General features: G+C 37.0%; 1 protein-coding gene across 2 annotated transcripts in view; it reads right to left on the bottom strand.

Moving 5' to 3' along the window:
• SLC7A11 (solute carrier family 7 member 11) overlaps positions 1-22,844 on the bottom strand; it is a 101,572-nt gene that overhangs the window by 59,802 nt on the left and 18,926 nt on the right. The window contains exons 1-5 of one of the 2 annotated variants that reach the window (XM_008517039.2): positions 21,844-22,728; positions 18,163-18,289; positions 14,143-14,258; positions 6,794-6,919; positions 2,863-2,962 (exon numbers count right to left, since the gene is read on the bottom strand). In XM_008517039.2, the coding sequence (XP_008515261.1) occupies positions 2,863-2,962; positions 6,794-6,919; positions 14,143-14,258; positions 18,163-18,289; positions 21,844-22,120 (746 nt within the window). In that variant the 5' untranslated portion in view covers positions 22,121-22,728. Of the gene's footprint in view, positions 1-2,862; positions 2,963-6,793; positions 6,920-14,142; positions 14,259-18,162; positions 18,290-21,843; positions 22,729-22,844 lie in introns of those variants that run through there. The other variant, XM_070609061.1, reaches the window with a different exon arrangement.

Genomic DNA, 22,844 nt, shown 5'->3' with positions numbered 1-22,844 from the left:
GTCTTTTTCCTATTCAACATGAATGAGTTGAATTGCCAACAGAGCAAGGCCTCCAGGACAACAAAGTCTTGCTGCTTTTACTTACACCCCAGGTGGTTAGGTTCTGACGACAATAGCTGCTCTGTCTTACTTACTTGCTATGTCCCCCACACTTTTATTTGGCATCAAACATTGTCACAGCAGCAGCACAGGGAGTGGAGGTTCATTTACAGTGGCCCATTTATAATTCCACAACCCAGTCTTGTAATTATATCATGAAGGACAGAGAAAGGTCAGAGAGGCAGGCCCACATTTGGAAAGAGAATAAATACCCCTTCTCTGTGGGAACTCTTTTAGTCTCCATCTTGCTCCATTTACATCCAGATACTAACCTTTCCTTGGGAACTCCAAACCAAGAGACTATTTCTTCTAAACACAGCTTCCTTTTTCTTAAACTGATTGCCATTGATTAACAATCAGATTATATCTACCTATCCACAAAGCAGCATCCAGGTAGCATAACAACCTGTTATGGAAACATAGTTACTTATCTGTCCCCTACATAAGCCACTTGTATCAGATAACATTCCATTTAAAATCCTGGTCTTAATTTCTGATACTATGATTGAACCCTCAAGCATAAGAAAATCAATAGTCTCCTTTCTTTAAAACAGGGAGTGGACGTGAGGATTATTGGGTAGAAGTATAAATGAATGTTCATGTAAACCTCATTTACTCTGTAAACAGAGTGTTGAAGTAAATTTCTAGACCCACGATGGAGCCACTCAATCTGCAAATGCCAAGCCAACTCTGGGCTCTAGACTTATTTCCCCATTCCTTATTCATTTTCCATTTTTTTCTCCCTTGTTCTTTATTCTTTATCCTATAAAAGCTTCCTTTCTTCGGCTCCATTTTGCAGTTCTCTGGATTCTTGAGAGTAAAGACTTCCCGCTTCATGAAGTATTAATTATGGCTTGTCTCACCTAAATTGTTATTTATAATCATTTTAAGAAGAGTAACACTTTGGATTCAACATCAATAAAACTTAATGTTAAGATAATAGGATAACTCAAAATGAAAAGAATCTTTATACATAGGGAAATCTATCAGCCCTCAAAAGCCTCCAGAAGTGGAGAAGATTTCCTCTCCATAAAGCAGGTGACCTGAATATTCAGTGCTGGCAGTGGGGGAGTGAGTTGGGTAGAAGAATATTTTAAGATTCCGTGGGAACAGATGCTTGGTACTCCCAGGCAAAAGAAACTTCATTCAATAGAATTAATCAAATCTCCCTTGTGACTATCTCCACATTCCAAATTCCTGATTGAATATTGCCGTGCTCCCAACACTTGGCTCTAGCTGAAAGCTTTTGCCACCTCCCCACTTTGCTCTGGCATCTCCCGGAGACCCTCCCAGTAGCTTGGCTGCTGCCCGAGGCCTCTAGAGCTCTGATCCAGGCTGAGTAGCCCTAGAACAGTTTATTCTGCTACTAACTCTGTGATCACAACTCTGTACTTTCCTCACATCACATTGTCTTTTGGACAAAAAAAAAAAGACTTCAAAACTACTGAGTGATTCAAGACTAATTCCTATACACAATGGTTATAAAAATATTCCGGGAATATACAAATATTTTACACTAGACTCCTTAGACCTACAAATTTTTAAAGACCTTCAAACATATTCTGCTTCAAAAGCCGTGCTAAAATTTTCAGTTCCTGTACTCTCCTCATTCCCCTCTAATGTTATATGTTCATAATTCAATGAGATTAATAGAGTAAATAGTTCATTTATTTTGAAATATATCTTTATATTTCATGCATTAGCTGGAAGGTAAGAGCCTAAAAATGAAAGAAACAAAAGGAAATTATATTTGTGTTTGAAATGCATTTACATAATTTTTGAGCTAGTGTCATTTTCTGACATTATTCTTAGGCTCATAGAACATCCTCACAGCTAAAGCTATAAAACTATTAGCTCCATAAATAATAAAAAAGAAATCTTGCTACTAATTACTTCAAAACAGTGAAATTTAATTTTACTACAATGATTTTTATATTTAAATAATACTTTTCTACCCAATGGGCTTTCCTGAAACAGTCACTTCAACTAAATCTTACTAGATCAATAAAATTTAATTAGGAAAATATCCCACTCTTATCCATGATTATTGTTATTCAGGTTCCTGAAGAAAATGAGGCATGAATACAACGTTCCAATACTTCAACCAGAACAGTACCAGACTTGGACATGCGTCAAAAGAAATGTACCCATGGCATAGTGATTGTAATCATCTTTACCACAAATTTGTTTTCAAATGTTGAGGAAATTTTAAGGAATGTGTAAGGTCCTTTCAAATGTAACAGATTACTCATACACCGATTTCACTATCTTAGTTTCTCCTTCTCTGCCTTTAGAGTACCATTTTACCTCCTGGGAACATCTTACTTATTTCTACCTCTGAATTATTTCTTTCTCATGGCAAGGTGGAGAAAAATCAATTAATCACTATTTGTAAACACCCTTGGAGTTTCAGCTGAAAGGCCTTTTGACAATCAAAGTACTAATCTTTAATTTCTCAAGGCACTGTTATGTCCTTACTGATACATACTTAAAAGTGATTTGTACTGGTTCTTAAGGCCCAGCATTTGTTTGCTAAATCTAGGAATGGCCTTCACTGGAAACCTCAGTTACGTTTGTGTTAAGTCCTGTGCACAGTAATTGGCCTGGGGGAGGGAGGCACACTGTCTTCCTCATTTCAAGTAAAGTTTATCACACTGGATCATGGCTTTTCACATTCGCCTAGCACCTTGCTTAGCACTTGATCAAAACACTTGAAGGAATTTATGAACCATCAAACCACTAAATCTAGAGATATCAACTTACCAGCCAGCATATGCATACATTCCATAATAGAAAGCCAGTGGCAATCCCATAATATTTGCATCTCTTCCTGAAAAGGCATCTTTAAAGTGTTGTGTTTGCCCTGCAATGAGCATAGAAAGATTTTAGGACTTTTCAAAGAATTGGTTATTGTTCGTTCTTTAACCATAAACATGAGGGGGGAAAGGGGATGAATTATAGTCTCAGGTGTAGATTTCTTTCTCTCAGCTCATTGCCAACTTAAACTATCAATACTGTATCCATTCTAGAGAAGAAGTCCCAAAAGCAGAATGATCATCACTAACACTACTTCACATTTCTCTTTAAATAAAAATCACAGCAAAGAGGAACATGGCATTTAAAAAGCATCCCTTATTTAAGCATGCCTCTACTCTTAACAGAGTTTGACCATGAAAGACTAAAGGGTCTTCTGTAAATTATAGTTTTTAGGAGTGTGACAGAATTTTTTTAAGATGATATAATGCTTGGGAAGAAATATCCAAGGGTCTATTCTCAATGAGGCGGTGGTGAGAAACCCAAAACTACTCTCTCATATCATTTATCTTTCTGCTTTTCCCTTATAGTTCGTTAGATACCAAAAGGAGTTGGAAAACCCTGTGGACCAAATCTACGCTCCCCTGTCCCCCCTCCCACGCCAAGCTTCTTTTCTAAACAGAGTTTTATTGGAGCACAGTCTGGCCCACTTTTTTACATATTACTAATTTTTTGTTTTTTAAAGATTGGCACCTGAGATAACATCAGTTGCCAATCTTCTTTTCTTCTTCTTCTTCCTCTTCTTCTTCTTCTTCTTCTCCCAAAGTCCCCCAGTACATAGTTGTAAATTCTAGTTGTAGGTCCTTCTGGCTCTGCTATGTGGGATGCTGCCTCAGCATGGCTTGATGAGCAGTGCTAGTTCCGTGCCCAGGATCTGAACTGGCAAAACCCTAGGCCACTGAAGAGGAGTGCATGAACTTAACCCCTTGGCCACAGGACCAGCCTCACTATTCTGACTTATACTATGATTGGATGGCTGATTTCACCCTACAGCAGCAGAGTTGGGTAGTTGTAACAGAGACCACATGGCAGGCAAACTTGAAAATATTTACTATCTGGCCCTTTACATAGAAAGTCTGCTACTCTGTCCTAGAGAATGGCATGGTTTCCTCCTAGAAACACCAAAAGAAATTATACCAATCTCTAAAATAAATAGATTTTAACAAATTTTGCAACATGTGGATTGAACATTTTTATTCATCACATTTTTCTCTACTTTGTGAATCATAATGGGCTTTTTCTTGTATATAATTTGAATAATTTAAAAAACTAGAAATTCAGATTTACTTCAGTCAGCCAATATTCAAAGTTAAGCATAAAAATGTCTCTATTTCCCAAAGAAAACAGCAAATGAGATTATCCAAATGGGAAATGTGACTTTGTTTCAAAATTTCTCTTCACAGAAGTGAATAAAAGGGAGTTGAGAGGTAGATGATGTACGTAAGACCCTCTCTTCACTCCTATCTCCGTTTTTGCTTGGGTTGCCATATCAATAAAATATGTGTGAGTTTTGAGACTAAAAATGGAGAATGTTGGGTTATACACTAAATGATTTTTCCCTCAAAGCGTCCAATACCCAAATATAGCTCATTTTTTAAAATGATACTGAACTCAGAAGTGCCTGCTTTACTGAAACATTTCTGTGTCCACATAGATGGGAAATATAAATACTGGAACTCAGATAAAAACATTTGTTGAATATTCTTTTATCATGATCTGTGGTCTCCTTGGCCTTAAGGACACTATTCCTAAAAGTGTGGCGCTGAATGATCAATAAGAGAAAACAAACTTTGTAAAGACCAGATCCCAAGCAGCGATCCCAAGCAGAGATCCCAAAAAGAGCCATTTTGAGAGTATTACAGAAACGAGCTGTTTCTAAACTTCAGGAATATTTTGGCTGCATACTAGAGGTCTCAGGAAGATGAAAGTCATGATATTCAAAGGAAAGTTTAACAAATCTTTGTAAGTGAAGACAGAACATACAACTATTTTCAGGATCTGATTAGAGTAGAAACAAATACACAACGCGTATTAGTAAAATTTTTCTCTTCCTGGAGTATCAAATTAATGTGAAAAACATGTGATTAAGTTTGAGATAAAGAAAGTCTCCATTTTATAGTAATAAATATACCCTCTACGAATGCTCTCCAAATATTAAAATTTACTGCAGACTCTGGTACTACTCTCAGGGTATTTCTCTGTTAGGTGAAATATATAAGAAAGCCTGGTCACATTAAGTACTGATATTATAAGTTTTAATTAAAGAATCATTCTATTGTTAAGTGCCAAAAGAACATCCAAAAGCTCTATCATGACTCTGCTTTTATAGAATTTGCAATACAGTAACCTTTGGCAACTTCACCACACCTCACCTCACCTCACACACACATATAAATAAGTGGTAGACACTGACTGCAGTCTTACATTACACCAAAAAGAAAAAAGAAAGAAAAAAATCTTAGTTTTAAAGGATAGTATATCATCTTTTGCAAACTAAACTAGAATAAAGTGTGTCAATGACCCTGAGTTTCGACACTTTCCAAAAATGGAAGAAACTCCTTACAGAAGACTAAAGAGTTAGTCCAGGGGAAAATAAAAAAGCACTAACAAAACAGGCTTTTTTCCCCACATTTCTAATGGATCACATAAAACAAGAGCAGGCCAGCTCCGGAGAGGCCAAGATGAACCAGAAGAGCGAGCGCACGTCTTCTCTTCAATGTAAGGAATAGCATTAAGAAGCCTTATTCTGGTTATTCTGAGTTGGCTGAGGCTGCTGGATTTGATGCAAACATTTAGCCAGGAGAGCTCTATCTCCCACTAGGCTTATTAAATGGCCAGCAGCAGCTCCTGCTCCCCAGCTGCAGAGTGACTGATCTCTTGATGTTTGTTATTGTTTAATGCCTCTACTATCAGCCATGATTTTGCTGAATTTTGGCATTTCCTTTCGCCTTGTGTAATTCTTCTCCTGCAACTTCATTAAATTTCTCTATAAATTCTCTTTCTTGGAACAGACAGTATCAATGTAAACATTAAATACTTCACATGCCCAAGTTATATGTCACTTCTTGACAATTTCGTCTCACTTTCCTATTTATTTCCTACTATCATGCCCATTGCTAATTACATAATTCACCTCAACCTCCTTCTCTTCCAACAGTTTTCACTAAATCCAAACAAGTACCTTCTTTGCTAAAACAACTGAAACTCCAAATGACATCGCCTCCTCAACCATCTCATCTTTTCTTATTAAATAGTCAACTCTATAAGACAAATACGCCCAGAAAATGGTGTCACATTTCTGTAGAAAGGCAGATTTTACATAAAAAATAATGTAACAATAAAAATTGTTTCTACAACTATTTTTATTGTCAATTAATATTTCATTTTTAGGATTGCTATTCCCATGTCTCAATCGCCTTCTGTCAAGATTCTATTCTCAAGGTAAAAGGAATAATATCCATAAAGGAAAATAATTATTGATCATCTTTCATTAGTTTCCAAATATCTTTTTCTCTTTAATCTTTATTACTACCACTGAACTACTTTAAAGTAAAAATAAGAGGACTTACTTATTTGTGGTTATAACTAAAGGCAGATTTTTTTTTCCACTTTAAATTTTCACTCTCAACAGTTTATACCAAGATAATTCACCGACGCCTTATTTTGTTGCTTGACCCAGTCTTAATCCTCTTGTTGCCATTCAGTTGTAAATACCAACTCATCCCCAGTGTAGCAGACTTTCAAATCAATAAGATGACAGTATAGAGACTAAGTTCCACAGGCAGAGACTAATTAAGGGATTCTGCTAGTATAAGCGAAAGTTAGTGTTAGACCAAAAGCAGATTCATAGTCTAAAAAGCATTTACTTTTCAGTCCATACCTTTAATTAGCTGCATAACTCCAGGGACTATAATTATCACAATTGCTGTGAGCTTGCAAAAGGTTAGGAAAATCTGGATCCGGGCGCTCCAGCTGACACTCATGCTATTTAGGACCATCACTACAGCTGCAAACAAATAGATGAAGTTACAAAAGGTGAATCCTCATTGGCATGAAGACGTCTTAGATCCTGGCTACTCAAAGTGCCATCCGTGAACCAGCAGTGTTGGCATTACCTGGAAGCATTTTAGAAATGCAGAATCTCAGGCATGGTCCTAGACCTACTGAATGCAAATCTGCATTTCAACAAGATCTTCTAATGTTTATGTACATTAACGTTTGAGAAGTTTGGATAAAATCTCCAGACAGTAAGAAGTCATCTCTTGTTCTTTGTACACGTCAATAAGAGTGGACAAAGACTGTGGTGCCCTGACAATGATACAAAAATATCTTCTAAGCAAATCCTGAACTCATCACAGCATGCAATCAGATTGCTGGATGTGGCTCTTTGGCTTGATGTGGCAGGCAGCTATCTTCTCCCTCAATGACTGCATGCATATTCACCTGCCAGAGTGGAATCGCACTCGAGATGGAACAATATGTCGAGAAGTTGGCTGGGACCTTATTGTTCACTCTCAGGACTAGCCTTAGCCAGCAAGTTTTGGATTTCTCTTCTTCTTTCCAGTTAGCACATCAAGGAGAGACTTTCAACCTACCCTAAAAGTAGAGGCTTCCAAGATATGATTTGGGGACTTGAAAAAATGTTCTAAGGATGAATCAGACTAGATCTCAGGCTAGAAGACACATTGGGGCTGAAGCCAGTAGAATTTCTCTGTCTTAACGATGCTGTCTCGTTTCCTGAGCAGCACTCAACTATCCACTCTCCCTACATTGTGGACAATAAGAACCTTGAGAATAGAACAAGTGTTATTCATCTCTGTATTGCTAGTATCCAGCTCCATACCCGGCCCAGTTTTGTTGAATAAATAAATGAGCTAGATCCTCAATTTAGAAAAACTACCTTCAGCCAAGGAGGCACGAAATGAGTGGTGATACTCTGAGACCCTGCCTCCTGTGCTCTGCCAGAATGACTGAGGTTGTTCTAGACAGTGGAGTCCAACCTTACGCTCGTTCCAAACTTATGCTTAGTTACTCGCCTCCACCCTCGAAAAAAGCTATTTCTTATCTGGCATTTGCAATTATTATCTATAAGCTTTATTTTTTAAAAGGTGTATTCTCCGTAAACAAATAACAAAACTGTATGAAGATACTTCTCAGGTATAAAAAAAAATACAGAATTTTTATAATTCAAGTTACAGTGGGAAGTTTTCTACATCTTCAGTACTGAGTTATCTTCATAGTTTCCATCGCCTGCTGTAATCAGTAGCTCATTTCAGAATTTAAGAATCAGTGCAAATGTTATCAACACAGAACATGTAATGGCAAAAATTTTAAAATAATCTAGCCTCCTAAAGGAAGGCTAATTAAGGTACATCTTTTTTAATGGTTTAGTATGAAGCCATTTAAAATCACGATGCACTCAAATATTTATTACACGAAAGGGTGTTCATGACATATTACTGACCAATACAGAAAGTTACAAAGACAGGATAGACAATTGCTAGATAGATAGATAGATGGACAGATAGATAAAAACACAAAGACAGAGAGAAAGGGAAGGAAAAACATCTAAAAGAGCATTTACCAAAACTTTAACAGAGAGTATTTATAGATGATAGAATACTGAACAATTTTCAATTTTTATATTTATTTTTCTGCATTATTTTAATAATTTTTATAATGAGCATACGCCATTTTTAAGTAAAATATCAATAAAGCAATTTTTATTTTTGAAGAAAATTTGACGTTGGGAAAAATCAGGGATCAGTAGATCCCATACAAAGCTAAATAGGGGGTTACTAATGAAGAAATGTTTCAAAGCAGTAATGAGGAGTCCGGAGCAGTGAGAAGCTACATGGGAAGCTAAGGGAAATATTTTATCTACATTTGAAACTGAAAACATGAAGAAATAAACAGGTCCATTGTTAATGGCAAAGTGCATTATTTTATCAGAGGAAGGATAAAAAATAAGATAATTTTTCTCTCCCATATATAAAGCACTTATATATTGAAAAAAATTTAATGCAACTCTCCTCTCATCTTCATCATCCAGCAATTCTTTTCCTTTTTCTATGCAAATTACACTATAACAAATAAGTCATCATTTGAAAAGGATTATTATTTTAGTTAAGGAGATTCAACATTGGCCTGAAAAACGTTGGACTCATGTTCCCACCAGCAACAAAAGAGCACTGTGTTCTTTTAAGTAGAGCCCCTAAAACCCCAAACAGTCTCTATTTCTGAAAATACTCCACAATAGAAAAGAGCTGAGTATACAGAGAGGAAGGGAGAAAAAGGAGGAAGAAAGGAGAAAGAGAAAGAAAAAAAGGAAGGAAGGCAGGGAGGGAGGAAGGAAGAGAAAGAAGGGAGAAAAGAAGGGTGGGTGAAAGGAGAGAGGGAAGAAGGGGAAAGTGGGAAGGAAGGCAAGAAGGAAAGGTGGATGGAAGGAGGGAGAGAGGAAAGGAAGGGTAGGAGGGACGAAGGGAGAGGGAAGAGAGAAAGAGGTATTTTTATTTTTGAGAGAAAGAGGTATTTTTATTTTTGGAACTTCTGTCTATATATTTGAAAAGAGGAAAGAAGGTTTGTAACTTTCCTAAAGAATGTAAGTACTTAATGCCTATTGGAATGGAAAAAAGTGAATATTTGAGATTTCCTTTTATATTTTGTAAAGTTTTCTTGGAAAAATGGAAGACAAAAATCAAGCAAATATTGTGAGTTGATAATCTCGCCTTGCTTTCCTCTCAGATGCTGAACTAAAAATTCTGGTTAAGATTGATTTCTCTCAAAGGTTTCTCAAAACCCTGCTTTATCTGAGCACCCAGACATTGTTTTCATTATTTGGTACGCCAAATTCCAGCTGAGAGGTACCTCTGTGACCTGGAGGATACAGCTTAACAAGTAACAAGGCAGCTAGTACAGAGGCACCATGAAGGTCCTCCAGTGGCCAGAACGGCTGTTTCATCACGTGTCTTTACAGAGAAATTTAAGTCCACGTTACTTTGCTCATCTAACAATATTGAAAAGGGATTTGGGATTCACTAAATGCAAGAGCTTTCTGAGTTTCTAAAACAAATAGTATCTGCTTTTTTATAGACACTATCCCCACATTGTAATAATCAAGAAAATCTGAGCAAGCTCTCTGGTCCTAGTTTTACTTCCTTTGAATAATAATTGCTAATTTCACACATTAGGAAGTACTTATATCAACTTGAGCTTCTTTTTTTTTTTTTTGCTTTCCTTAAATGTTGCCAAAATTAAAATACCAGGACATATAGTTTTTATTTACTTATTTGTGATGCAGTTTCCTAAGATCTGAGCTGCAGCCATGAAAGCTAAATGTATAAATCCTGGAGGTAAGAAATATATATTTGAAGGGAGCAGTATTTGAAGAGAATGTTTAGGGGAATGTCAAGGACTACCGCAGTGATTTAAGGACTGGCGAGTATTTCTTTCTGCACTTCCATAATTCCAGTCTGTCTCCGGTTTTGCAGAGTGAGATCACTGAGCCTGGATATAGTAGATTTTCTCCCATGTTCGGGTTCTCCCTGGCTTCTGACTTCTTATTTCTTCGTGCTAAACTGAGAAAATATATGGATGCCGTATGGATGCTACCTGGTGAGTTAAAGTGGATCCTGCCACTGTTTTTTGTAACAGCTGCCTGGGTTGCCTTTTATCTCTTTGTTAGCATTTATTTCCTGGATGCATTAATTTCAGAGAGGATGTATACCAACAAACACCATTAAAATGCAGAGGACAGTCCGTATCCAGGATCTCATGATTGAGAATAAAAATGGTAAGCATTACACAAACGTAAACTGTTATTATGTGGCAGACGTTGTACAAAGACTTTACATGGTAGTGTTATTTAATCCTCATATTTCTATGACATTGTTACCATCATTGGCCTTATTTCTGAGGTGAATAGCTGAGGCTCAGGATATTATTTAACTTGTCTCTGTTCATATAACTAAGTGTGAAGATAGGCGCAGAGCCTAGGAAAGCTGACCCCACTCTTACAGCTAATTCATAGGTAACAATGAGGAAGTAGCTCAAAAAACATATATTGTTCCTCTAGTCTACCTCATTCTTTCAAACACCTGATGGCTCTTCCTCTCTGCTAAGGTTCATGTTTATCTTGGCTGGGTTTTCAGGACACTTGGATTCCATATTTTATTGGTCATCCTCCTGAAGGATATGGTTCTTGTTCCACAGTACTTGCATATGTCAATACTATGTATATGGACCTAAGAATTGGTTGTGTTGGTAATTTAGCTATGGTGGAAAAGGAGGACATATAGCCAGACTTCCGAAGATTTGAACAGAGCCACACCACATGCTATATTTGAAATGCTAGCACAGACCTGGTCCCAGATTTTCTTTCACGTAATTTAATGATGCCAGGACAACACAGTTTTGCAAATACAGTCACGCATTTGTAGAACTGGCTAATTTTTTTCACCGTGTAGCTGCAAGTGTTAGTTTATTTGCTGCCCTTAATTATTCCCACAAGGTATGAAAAGCATGGCAGACTCTTTACTCACCTACATAAACTAAACTAGGGAGGGCACTGACGCTCAGAGAGGTTGGTCAGGGGTGGATCTGGGACTAGATCTCACATTTTGACAAAAGTATTTTTATTATAATATTCTGCCATTCTAGTGTATTCTTATATAAGGTGTAGTTTCAGAAGACCAGAACCAAAGACCAAATATCATTTTAAAATTAAACATACTTCAATGCTTATTGAACCTACCTACAAAGACAGTGAAAATTCACAGACTTCCATAGAAAGTAAAGGGCGTAATGTCAGTATTGCACTAGAGGGAGCGCCAAATGTGAGTATTTAAGATTTCCCAGTTAAACCTCCACGTGCCTGACGTGTTTACCAGAATGGACAGGATTTTGGATAAGCAAAAACTTTTCATCTTTATTAATTTGATAGAATTGAAGTAGAGTACTTTAAAAAAAGGGACGGGAGTAAATTAGTATTTAGTAACTCCCCACCCCCAACCCACTATCATTTCTCAAATGGTTGGTTGGCATTTAACAAAGCTTGAAATTTCTTTTTGCTGTGATTTGACTATAACAAGATCCTTCAGGTTTGCTCTTCTTCTCCACTTGAACTAAAGATTTCAAACTCCCACAAACTCTTTCCTTCCCCAGGGAATACAGAGAGGCAACTCACGCAATTAAACTCTGTTTCCTACCCTTCCACCCCGAACAGGCAGAAAATCACCTGTTATAGTCACTTTGAACAATGCAGAATGTGAGAGATTTGCCCCCAGGTACATTTCTCCTTCTCAGTCTCCATTCTCCACCCGCTGTTGCTCCATTAAGGCTAAATCTTTCTCAAAGACAGTTTGACTCTCCCAGTTAGGCCTCTGATTGCCATGACCAACCACTGAGTCATAAGAACATCCCGTTTTCTCTTTCAGTGCTTCTGACTACGGGAACACATTTCCTCAGAATCTCAAGCTTGCGATGGGAAGATCAAAATTTGTAAACTAATGTTGTAATAATGAAAAAAATAGAAGGAAGTGTCTAGGTTCATCCAAGATTTACTCAGGCTCTTTGTTAACTATTCCATCTCTAGCCCATCTCCATTCCAATCTCTGCTCCAGGAGTTTTGTAAATGGCCCATACTTAGTTATCCTTACCTATAATTGCTTTAAAATTTTAGCTTGAATGGTTTCCTCTTACTCCTCTAAAATACAAATTTTCCCTTTAAGAAGTTTAATAGAATTGGGATAAGTAAGAAGAAGGTCACTTAGAGTTACTGAAAGAGTAATATTTTATCATTGTCCATCTCATTTCAAGTCCAAGCAGGCAATATTTGTGGATTCATAAATGTTTACAGAAAATCTACTGAAAGTTTGCTGGTTATAGATTCTAATTATTAACCAGTATTGTCAATTTATAGAGCTCTCAAAAATGCTACCTATCCTCTTTTTGCATATAATAATTGTGATATAATTCTACCTTAGTCATTTGAGGGATAAGAATGTAATGGGTACAACAATGGCTGTTAGTCCAATCCCTTAGTGGGACACCAGATTTATCAAGAACTGTCTATGGGGAACACACTCTGCTAAAGGCCTTAAAACTCTGACGTAATTTCATCTTTCTACAGCCATTCGAGATAGATTATCTTTTCACAGGTATTTTACCCATAAATAAAACTGACACTTAAAACGGTTTAATATTTAGCTCCAAATCACATAACTAAGAAATTGTGACACTAAGTTTCAGTCCTAGATTGTGTGTCTCTAGAACCTGAACTATAATCCTATGCTCAGATGGTTCATCCCACACAAGCTCATGGTATTAGATCTGAACATCACATTGATGCTGTTCATTTACCACCAATTTTCTGCTGCCTGAGAAAACTGAAGCTGCGTAATTCTCCAAGTTTAACAAGTTGGCATTCCATAGACTTCTCTGCTAGAGGAAAATTCTTAGACCTCTTCTCATAAAAATCAGTCAACAAATTTTTTTTGTTCTTTATAAGTTGTTTCCCATAATACTCAAGAGTTTGAAATCTAGACTCCTATAGGAAGTTAGAGTTATATTTGGCTTCATGTCACTTATGTAATATTGTGCATGTTCCTCTTTTTTATTTCCTTTAAAAAAAATTCCTAATATCTGTGCCCATTGATAAAAAGGAACAACTTCCTAACTTGGAGACCTAATTTGAGAAATGTTACTAATAATCAATTATTGAAGGAAGACTCTTATCATGACCGTCAATGGACAGCTAGAACTATGACACTGAAAGTGACAGCTGCTAACGTTATAAAATGTATAACACTATGTACACACCCAACACATAAACATCACTCCATGGGGATAAGTGAGTTATCATTCAACAAGTTATTGCTGAGGAAGGGTAATTTCTCATTCAAAAAAATCCATGAAATAATTGATTTTTCCTCTGAAGAATTCTATTCTTTTGTTCAATCCACTTATAGTTTTCCTAACAAAGTGGTTTTTGCTGTCCTATTTTAAAAGATTAGCCATCAGATGTCTTGACTCACTGCAAAACTGGCACGTAATAGAATATCAGGGATCACTCCAAATTCTTATTCTTTTTTTATTTTCCAACATAAATTTGGCAAGGAACTGTCAGCAAAACACTACAATGTGGGCGCAGTCCCACCAGGCAAAAAGTCTTTATAGCCAAATATTTTTGTGGGTTTTTTTCTCTTTCATATTTATACTCACGATACTCACTTATGCCCACAGCTGTAATGAGCTTGATTGCAAGTTCAGGAATTTCACATTGAATAAAAAATGGTTCCAGAATGTAGCGTCCAAATGCCAGAGATATCACAGCAGTGGCTGCAGGGCTAGGAAAAAAAAAATAAAAATATATATTCACATTAACTACAGGAAAAAACTGAATAGTGTCTTCACCAAACTTTTTCTACTTTGAGGTATCATTATTCAGGATATGGAACATGTTAAAGATGCAAGTCTATTGTTTTCAGAACTCTATATTTGATTAGGTTGTCAGAGAAATTCCAAATGAAATATTGTCCATAACTTTGGTGTCTGGCTTTTTGTTCTGTTTTGTTTTGTTTTTTTATGAAGAAGATTGGCGCTGAGCTAACATCTGTTGCCAATCTTCCTCTTTTTGCTTGAGGAAGATTGTCACTAAGCTAACATCTGTGCCAGTCTTCCTCTATTTTGTATATGGCACACCGCCACAGCATGGCTTATGAGCAGCGCTAGGTCTGCACCTGGGATCTGAACCTGCGAACCCTGGGGCACCAAAGCAGACCATGTGAACTTAACCACTACACCTCTGGGCCAGCCCTGGTGGCTAGTTTTTAAACTTCACATATCCATGGGAGCATGACTAAGCGCTATCAGTTTTGTTCTCTCATATTTGACTTTTCCTTAAAAAATCTAGTTTATTACTTGAGATCCTGACAGAGCTGAACTTCACAAGAAGCAGTCTTCTTCTCAATAAATCAACAACTAAACCCCAGCCATAGCATGAATATGTTAAAAGTGCAGATCTCAAGGGTCAGGGCATGGTCAGAACATGAACACAAAACTCAACTTAAAAAATTAGTATTAATAAGTGCTCATCGCAAATATATGCTTATATCCTTGACATTGTATTATTCTTATTTTTCCAGTACAGACAAAAACCTGAAGAGCCAAGTGATTATTCTTAATTCCATAGAAATATTTAGATGCAAAGTATAAGTTGAAAAATAATAGTACCCTTGTAATTTTATAAAATTGAGAAAACAGGCATGAGACAAGAAAATGAAATAAGTTCAGGCATGTAGCAAGTTAGGTAACAAACCATTCTACCTTAATTCTTCAAATATTCCTATGAGAAAATTACACATGCCTTTCAGTTTAAAAATATGTATATATGAATGTATACTCTTTAGATACACAGACAAGTCCAGGGAATTATCTAATTTCTCATGCCAATCTTCCCTTTCAGCTTCTCTTCCTTCTCTTGGTGACCCAACACCCAAGCTCGGTCCCTAGACTGTCATAAAACGAACCACCATTATGTGTTCCAACCTTGGCCTGCTTATATTAGGCAGCGCCATAAATTTCTTGACTTCCTTCTTTTACTAGAGATCCTCTCCTCCTCTCCTCAAACATATTCTTCCTGTTCTCCATCATTTATCAATTTTTGATGTATAAGTTAAAATAGGATCACGTCATTTTAGTGCTTTCAAAATATGTTCAGAATATGCAAAAATCCTCCATTTAAGTCTCTTTCCCTTCCTCTTCAGTTTGTTTCTTCCCACTAGAAGGATCTGAATACCCTTTACCTGGGGGCCCTGCAACTCGCTGACAGGTTTTTTATACCTCAGATCTTAGTCCAATCTTCCTTGGTGCAAGGAAGCTTCTCCAACATTCTGACTGGGTTAGATCTCCAGAGAATACTCTCTTACTGAACCTCATGGCTTCGCTTTTCCAGCTCTTATCATAGTTGAACATTATATTCACTTGTGTGATTTCTTGATTGATAACTATTTCCCTCCTTTGACCCTGAGCTCCATGACCACAAGACTGTGTCTATCTTAATCACTATTTTATCCCCAGTGTTCAGTATAGTGTCTATCATACAGTAGAAACCCAATAAATATTGAATCTACGGTGAATGCGTGAATTCATTATAATGACCCCTGCTATGTACAGATGTCTGATAATTCTTTCCTTGAAAGATATGTTTTTCAGATTATTTCTGGCAAGAGTGACTTAAACTGAAATATGGTTTTAATAGTAAGTATTTAGGTACTATGAGTGTTGTCAACTGAAGAGAAATGTTAAAGTACACAGGTACCTTGTCACCCCTCAAGTCATTCATTACACTCTCTGTTTGAAAGAGCAACCAAGCAATGTGAGTCCATTATTACAAAGAAACACAAAAGCCTATTAAAAAAGATTCTAGAGTACATCTAGGTAATTTCCTCTGTCAAAACACACACACACACATACCATGAAGCAGCTCTCTTGCAATTAAAGTAACGTTTGATTATGAGCTACTTGGGAACAGGAATTAGGGCTCAATCCACTTTACATAGCTTTAACTTGCCATTCGCCATCTAGTAGCAATTCGTGGAATGAATAAATGAATGAATGAGCACTATATCTGTGCTACCGCAAATGGAATGATCATGCTCGTCATAATGATAACCAATTAGCCAAAGCCAGACAATCAATACATGACTGAAGAGGGATTCAAGTCCAGTTGGATCAGGATACAAAGACCACTATCCTGACAGGAAAGCACTCTAAATAAGTAGTGCACTCATTCGAATGCTGAGTGTGTTGTATTCAAACTATTACTACCTTAAAATTTCAGTCATTTATTCAAAAAGAATTTAACATCTATGATACTCAGGGCACTGAAGTAAGTAGTATAAGGGTTACGAAAAGTGCGAGACCTGGTCTTAAGTGCTTGAAATGCTTGCAGTTTTAATGGGGAAACAGAACACAGACACCTAAAATATTAAGCAAGAATCTAAGTTATCATGTTCAATGTCAAATGAGAAGCAGAGACTTCATTTTTCAGAAGAATTAAGAGAGGAAAGAAATACTATAAACCGAGATGAACAGGAAATTAACTGTGGAAAAGATAAGATTTAAGCTGACCTTTGAAGAGTAAGATTCGGATCATCAGAAAAGAATGGAAGGCATGTCTCAGGCAAATCCGAGATTTTAGAAAAGGAACAAAATAGTTCTTCATCATTATTCCATTATAACAAGTTTTAAATAATACAGAATTGCTTAAAATGAGAACAGAGTTAACAAAGGAGTGAATACTACTCTGAAGCTTTTTGTTAAAAAAGAGACTCCTAGGACTAGAAAAATCATGATTAATGTTGTCAATACTTATTAGCTCTGCATTTGCCACTTAGCCACCAATGAAAGGATAAAAACTTACGTGAGCTTTCAGCTGTGTACGCCTGATAAGTTTACAGTAAGAGCAAACTCCCCTAGTTACCTCTGTTAAACTCTAACCAGAATGTGCAAGTCACGCTTTATGGAAGCAGTCAGCCTTATGGAACTCTGACACTCTAAACTTCTCATATGACATCACAAGTTTTCCACAAAGTTGAAGGAAATTTGCTATTCAGAATGACTTAGCACTATTTGGTTTGATTTTCAACCAAGACAATCAGGAAGAGGAAGACATTTTCATAACAATAAAATCAAAAAAGACTTTCGCAACTGTGGTTCACGGATTTGTTTAAGCTGAGGACGTGAGTCATTTATGTCAAGGTTTTATTTGTTGTAAAGCATAAGACTTGGTGACACACTAAGTTGTTAGGCACAGAAGTTTCCTAATCATAAAAATTAAGTGAAGTTAAACAACTTAATGGTGTAATCTACAAAAAGGAAAGCTCCAACTCCTAGCATGATATTTAGTTTTGTCTGGCTAGTCAAGAGGTATGATTTATGAAGGTGGATTTTGATGCTTCATATGCTTTCAGGTCAACATCTTTCCTATAAATGTCATAGAGAATAAGTGAATATTAAAGAGAAGCAGATACTTTAAAAGTTTGGCATGGTTGGCAAACCACTGTCGGGGCAAAACTTCCTTAAGAACATTAATTGAGGTATTTCATCACAGATTTTATGTAGACGTATTTACAACATAGTCACATGACATTCATGTTTCTAATTAGTTAAAACTAATCAAAGTGATTCAAAGAAGGGCATAATGAATAGGTCTATTTTTCCTTAATTTTTTTCTATCTATGCTCTTACCGTATTATGAGTAGTTCCACCCAGACTCGTACAAAAGCTGGTAACGGGCCAAAGACTTCCAGAATATATGTATAATGACCACCAGATTTCTTGATACTGGTTCCCAATTCGGCATAGGACAAGGCTCCTGTGAAATGTTTATAACAGAAAGGCACGAAGTTAAAACATTACCAAGTCATCCTGCAACAGAACTGATACAGCAATGTTTATGCTGCCTGATATGTGACTGCATGCTTTGGTCTGAATGACATCCTTATTTCAAGACAAAAAAAAATAGTCATCTGATAAGAGCCACAAGTTCCTCTTGCAACTTCTTCACATTTGATCTTGCAACTTCTTCACATGTGAGATATAGTTCATTCGATTCAAACAATGTAATTTTACTTAAAGTGGTAAAGACAAACTTCTAAAACAACATCATATTATTAAGAATTTTGAATCTCAAACCTCAGAACAAGAGAAAAAGAGAAGACAGATGCCAATAACTAACCTATTTTTGAAGAATATAACTTCATGCCAAGACAAGGAACTATTCCAAATTGACCTCCTTATATTGAGAATCTTTTTAATCAAGGTATTTCTGTGGCGCATCAAAATAAACAAAATTTATCTGTACTTCGGAAGCATATGGACTCTGGGCCTTGCAAGACTTCACTTAATTTGTGGGATATGTTTTATTTGTCAAAAAAACGAATTTTGACTCAGATATTCTATTTCTAGAAAATATTTTCTTGGATGTTTTTGAAGTGTACACTTCTGGGTAGTTGACATAGCATACTTCTAAAAAAGAGCTGCTATAACTTATATCTATGTACCTTAGGTAGAATTAATTATAAACCAAATTTTAACATCTAGCAATAGAATTCACACGGACTTGAGCAAAACCTCAGTTTCACTCTCTGTAAAATGGAGATTGCAAGTCTCAGCCCATAAGGGAGTTGAGTGTATAAATGTGATCATGAATGCCAAGGGCAGTACTGGGCCTGACACACGGAAATCACCTCATGAAATAAAGTTATACCTATTAATTTGAGCAATTGCTTACCAAGAAAATGAAAAATATAATCTGGATATTTTACGAGAAGTTCTATCCATAATGCTAAGTACTCAAATGTAACACAACTTTTGCCTGAGCAACTTCAGAGATTCAAGTGTGGGAAATTATTGCCAATCAGTAAAGCTTCAGGTAGAAGTGTCCGACATGAAGATAATCTGGATATTCAGTGAAATCTTAGTATCACTTATGCTATTCCTGAACCTAGCACTGTCTCAGAGTCACTGGGAAGAATTTTTTATTTAAAAACAAATAGAAAACAGACTCTAAGGCCATACCCCAGAACTACTCTCTAATCAAGAGAGTCCAGACTCTCCAATAGAGGGATCCAAGAAAATCTATTATTTCCAAACTCACACAGATGATTCTAAAGTAACTAGTTTGCAGATTGATATTGGGGGATCACTGGGAGTTTGCCTATTTATAACTCATTAAAGTTGCCATTCACTCTTTGTTGGAAACCAGTAACCATGTTGGTAGGCTGTACAGAAAAGCATCCAATATAAAATGCTATTGGAAAGAGTCTTAAGTACCTCAGAATTTATTGCCAGAGCATCAATACCTAGACCTGTGTACGCTCTGCTGAAACTCCAGGATGGTTACCCTAGGTCTAAATTGAGTTCTGGAGGAATGAGATTTTCATTTAAAGGTGTCAAGCTCCAGAACCATTTTACCCAGATGAAAAAAGTTCAAAACAGGATGTAAAACTCCATGTACTGACCCTGACTTTAAAAAAATTGTAAACCACATATATAGATTATTTCTTCTTAGTCCCAGAGTTCTAGAGTTTTAAGGCAAAGGATTTTTTTTCTCATACGTTGCTTTGCTTCCTGTTAGGGAAGCATCCTCTCAAAAAGCTCCTGGTAACTTAAGTGACAAAGGCAATGTAACTATAGATAAGAAGATTAATACAGGAGCGCACACTTTGCAATTAGTAATCAAAGAATACCATCTCGTGTCACCTTAGCTAGTCCCTTTAACTTTTTTTCCCTGAGCTTCTGCTTGTGATGATACACTTATGCAGAAGCGCATTTTCATAGTCAGGTCAACATCACTAACTAGTTCAATGCTCAGTGTGATCCATTTTTTTATATCTGAATAACTTTTTATTGTGTACAAAAATCAAATCACATAGTGGAAGCTGCATGCACATAAGTATGCAGAGTCCAGGAAGCTGGTTACGGTTTTCCCTTTTAGACGTGGATTTATTCTGAATATACCAAATGTTGTAGAAGATCAAAGACTGAGGGTGCACAAAGTTATTTAAGAAGAGCAACAGTTAGGTTTCTGTCTATGTTGTTTGTCTATATATGTACGTGCCAGAACCCTGTAGAAAACCACCAACTCTTATTAAAAACCTAAAAATAATTCCTCTATGATATTTCTATACTAAGGCTTTGTTTTAACAAGTTTTATTTAAAATACTTTCTAATAATGGAAATTTGAGTTCTCTAGCTGAATGACAAACCAATGCATTAAAATATCACAAGGTCTTAAAAATGATCAGATTGGTACCTATATGACCAAGAGTTAGGACGAGGTCCTACAGTTATGACCAAGAATTAGTACTAGAGTCCTTTTGGAATCAAAACACACTATTTGCCAGAGAGGAGCAAGTAATCTTAGACATCTACCCAAAGTATAAAAATAATTTAATTTTTTTGACCATTCACCAGTTTTTGTTACCTTTACAACTAACTCAGGTAGCTTTCTAGTAAGTTTCCCACCACATGAGGGGGAATTTATTACCTTTTTACTATTAATTATCAAATCAATAAAAGAGATCTAGATTTTGAAGAAAAATTAATAATTGTTATCCTTCTACCAGTTCTGCTCAGATTAACCCACTGAACAGGTGGACAAATTACCTGTGTCTTTGGAGACCAAGTGAACTATAAAGAAAGAAAACAGATCTGGGCAAGCACAGCAAACTAACGCCTAATTCCAACTTTACAATTTATATTGCAAACATTTAAAGGTATTGGGGAGATGTGAAAGGTGGAAATAATTTGAAGTACGCTCAGATCCTCGCAATATTCCTATTTACAATAGGCACTGAGTTACGTGCATCACACAGCTTTTCACGTTGAGGACCTTTGAAAGAATATTAGGAACTGGCAAGCACATGAAGTTAAAAAAAATTAAAAGGAAAAGACTGCCGCCCGTTCATTTTGCCAATAAAAAGTCAGTAAAACTTCTGCCGAATGCTTAGTTCTGTGTCTAAATAGGCTACAGCTGGGTTTTACTTCACAAGTGTTTCATTCAGCATGTCAGCTGCCAAGATGCCCCAAACATACGTAACCAAGCACAACTGCCCCGCACAGAAAGCTCAAATGTCTTTTACTGGCTCATCAGAGTTAGCCTTTGCTCTCATCGCCACAGGGTAAAGTCAGAAGATTGTCTTAGTGAGGAAAAGAGGACACAGCCTGCAGAAAGTCAGTTGAGGGAATTCAGGATCCTGCCAACAGTGGACGCTGTGTTTGGGTGGTTCGCATACCTAAACAGAAATCAGAAAGTCCGGCGTAGCCTTTGCCATTCATTCACTCTTTAAAAGTTCCCCTTTGCTTTCTCAGAAAGCAAACCGCCCAGCTCCACAGACACACCCCCAGAGAAGAAGCTGCACTCACCAAATAGTGACAGGACCCCACAGACCGTCCAGATTATCAGAGACATGCCCACGCTGCCCGTGTTCTGGAGCACGCCCTTAGGAGAGATGAAGATTCCGGCTCCAATGATGGTGCCAATGATGATGGAGATGCCCCTCAGCAAAGTGATTTTCTTCTTCAGCACCACTTTCTCCTGCTCAGGGGGCTCCTTGCTGCCCAGGGAAGGCAGCCTGCCGTTAACATTCCCCTGCAGGTAACCTCCATTGGAGATGGTGGACACAACAGGCTTTCTGACCATTGTGGTGACACACGGGGGAAAAATGAAACACAGGAAAAAAAAAACTCCCAAACTTGCAACTTTGGTTGTTCTTGGTGTGACTGATCAATCTCTTCCTCTCTACTTTCAGACTGTCTCTCTCAGTGCTATTGTGTTCATAGGTAAAAACTCAAAGGTGTATTTTCTTTCACGGCTATCTAATAACTCCTCAGAAACACGTGTGTGTTCATGGTGCTCTCGGCTCCTTCACCTCCTCTGACTACCTCTGCTGCTGCGGCTGCTGCTGCCGCCCTATCGTTACAGACCAGCTCAGCTTCCTCATGGGCTGGTATTTAAGCTCCTGCCTGTCACACCAACTTACTCCAGCTAAATGATGATGCAAATTCTCCAGGTTTGCATCAGCCACATGAGAAGGCGCCAGCATTACTCAGCTCTTTTTTCTTTTTTTTTTTCACATTAGCAGCATGTTGCTCAACTGACCTAAGCTTTTCAGAGAACAAAGCACACACTTAAAAGGGATCTTAACCATCCAGAAGTAGTAAATAAGGAACAGAACTTCCCAGAGATTTAAAGCAACTCTTAGTGAGGGGCAAAAGCTCTTCATGCAAAAAGAAAATGAAAAATGAAACAGGAAATGATCACGGCATTGTAAAGAGTTTCTTTCTTCTTTAACTTCCCTTCCGTATAAAACATCTGACACGCAACTGTTTTGATAATAGAACGTAACTAAGAGCTTCATTGTTTA

The sequence above is a fragment of the Equus przewalskii genome, chromosome 2 (genome assembly GCF_037783145.1).
Source record: "Equus przewalskii isolate Varuska chromosome 2, EquPr2, whole genome shotgun sequence".
Taxonomy (NCBI): Eukaryota; Metazoa; Chordata; class Mammalia; order Perissodactyla; family Equidae; genus Equus; species Equus przewalskii.
This window is presented reverse-complemented; position numbering and strand designations above follow the sequence as displayed.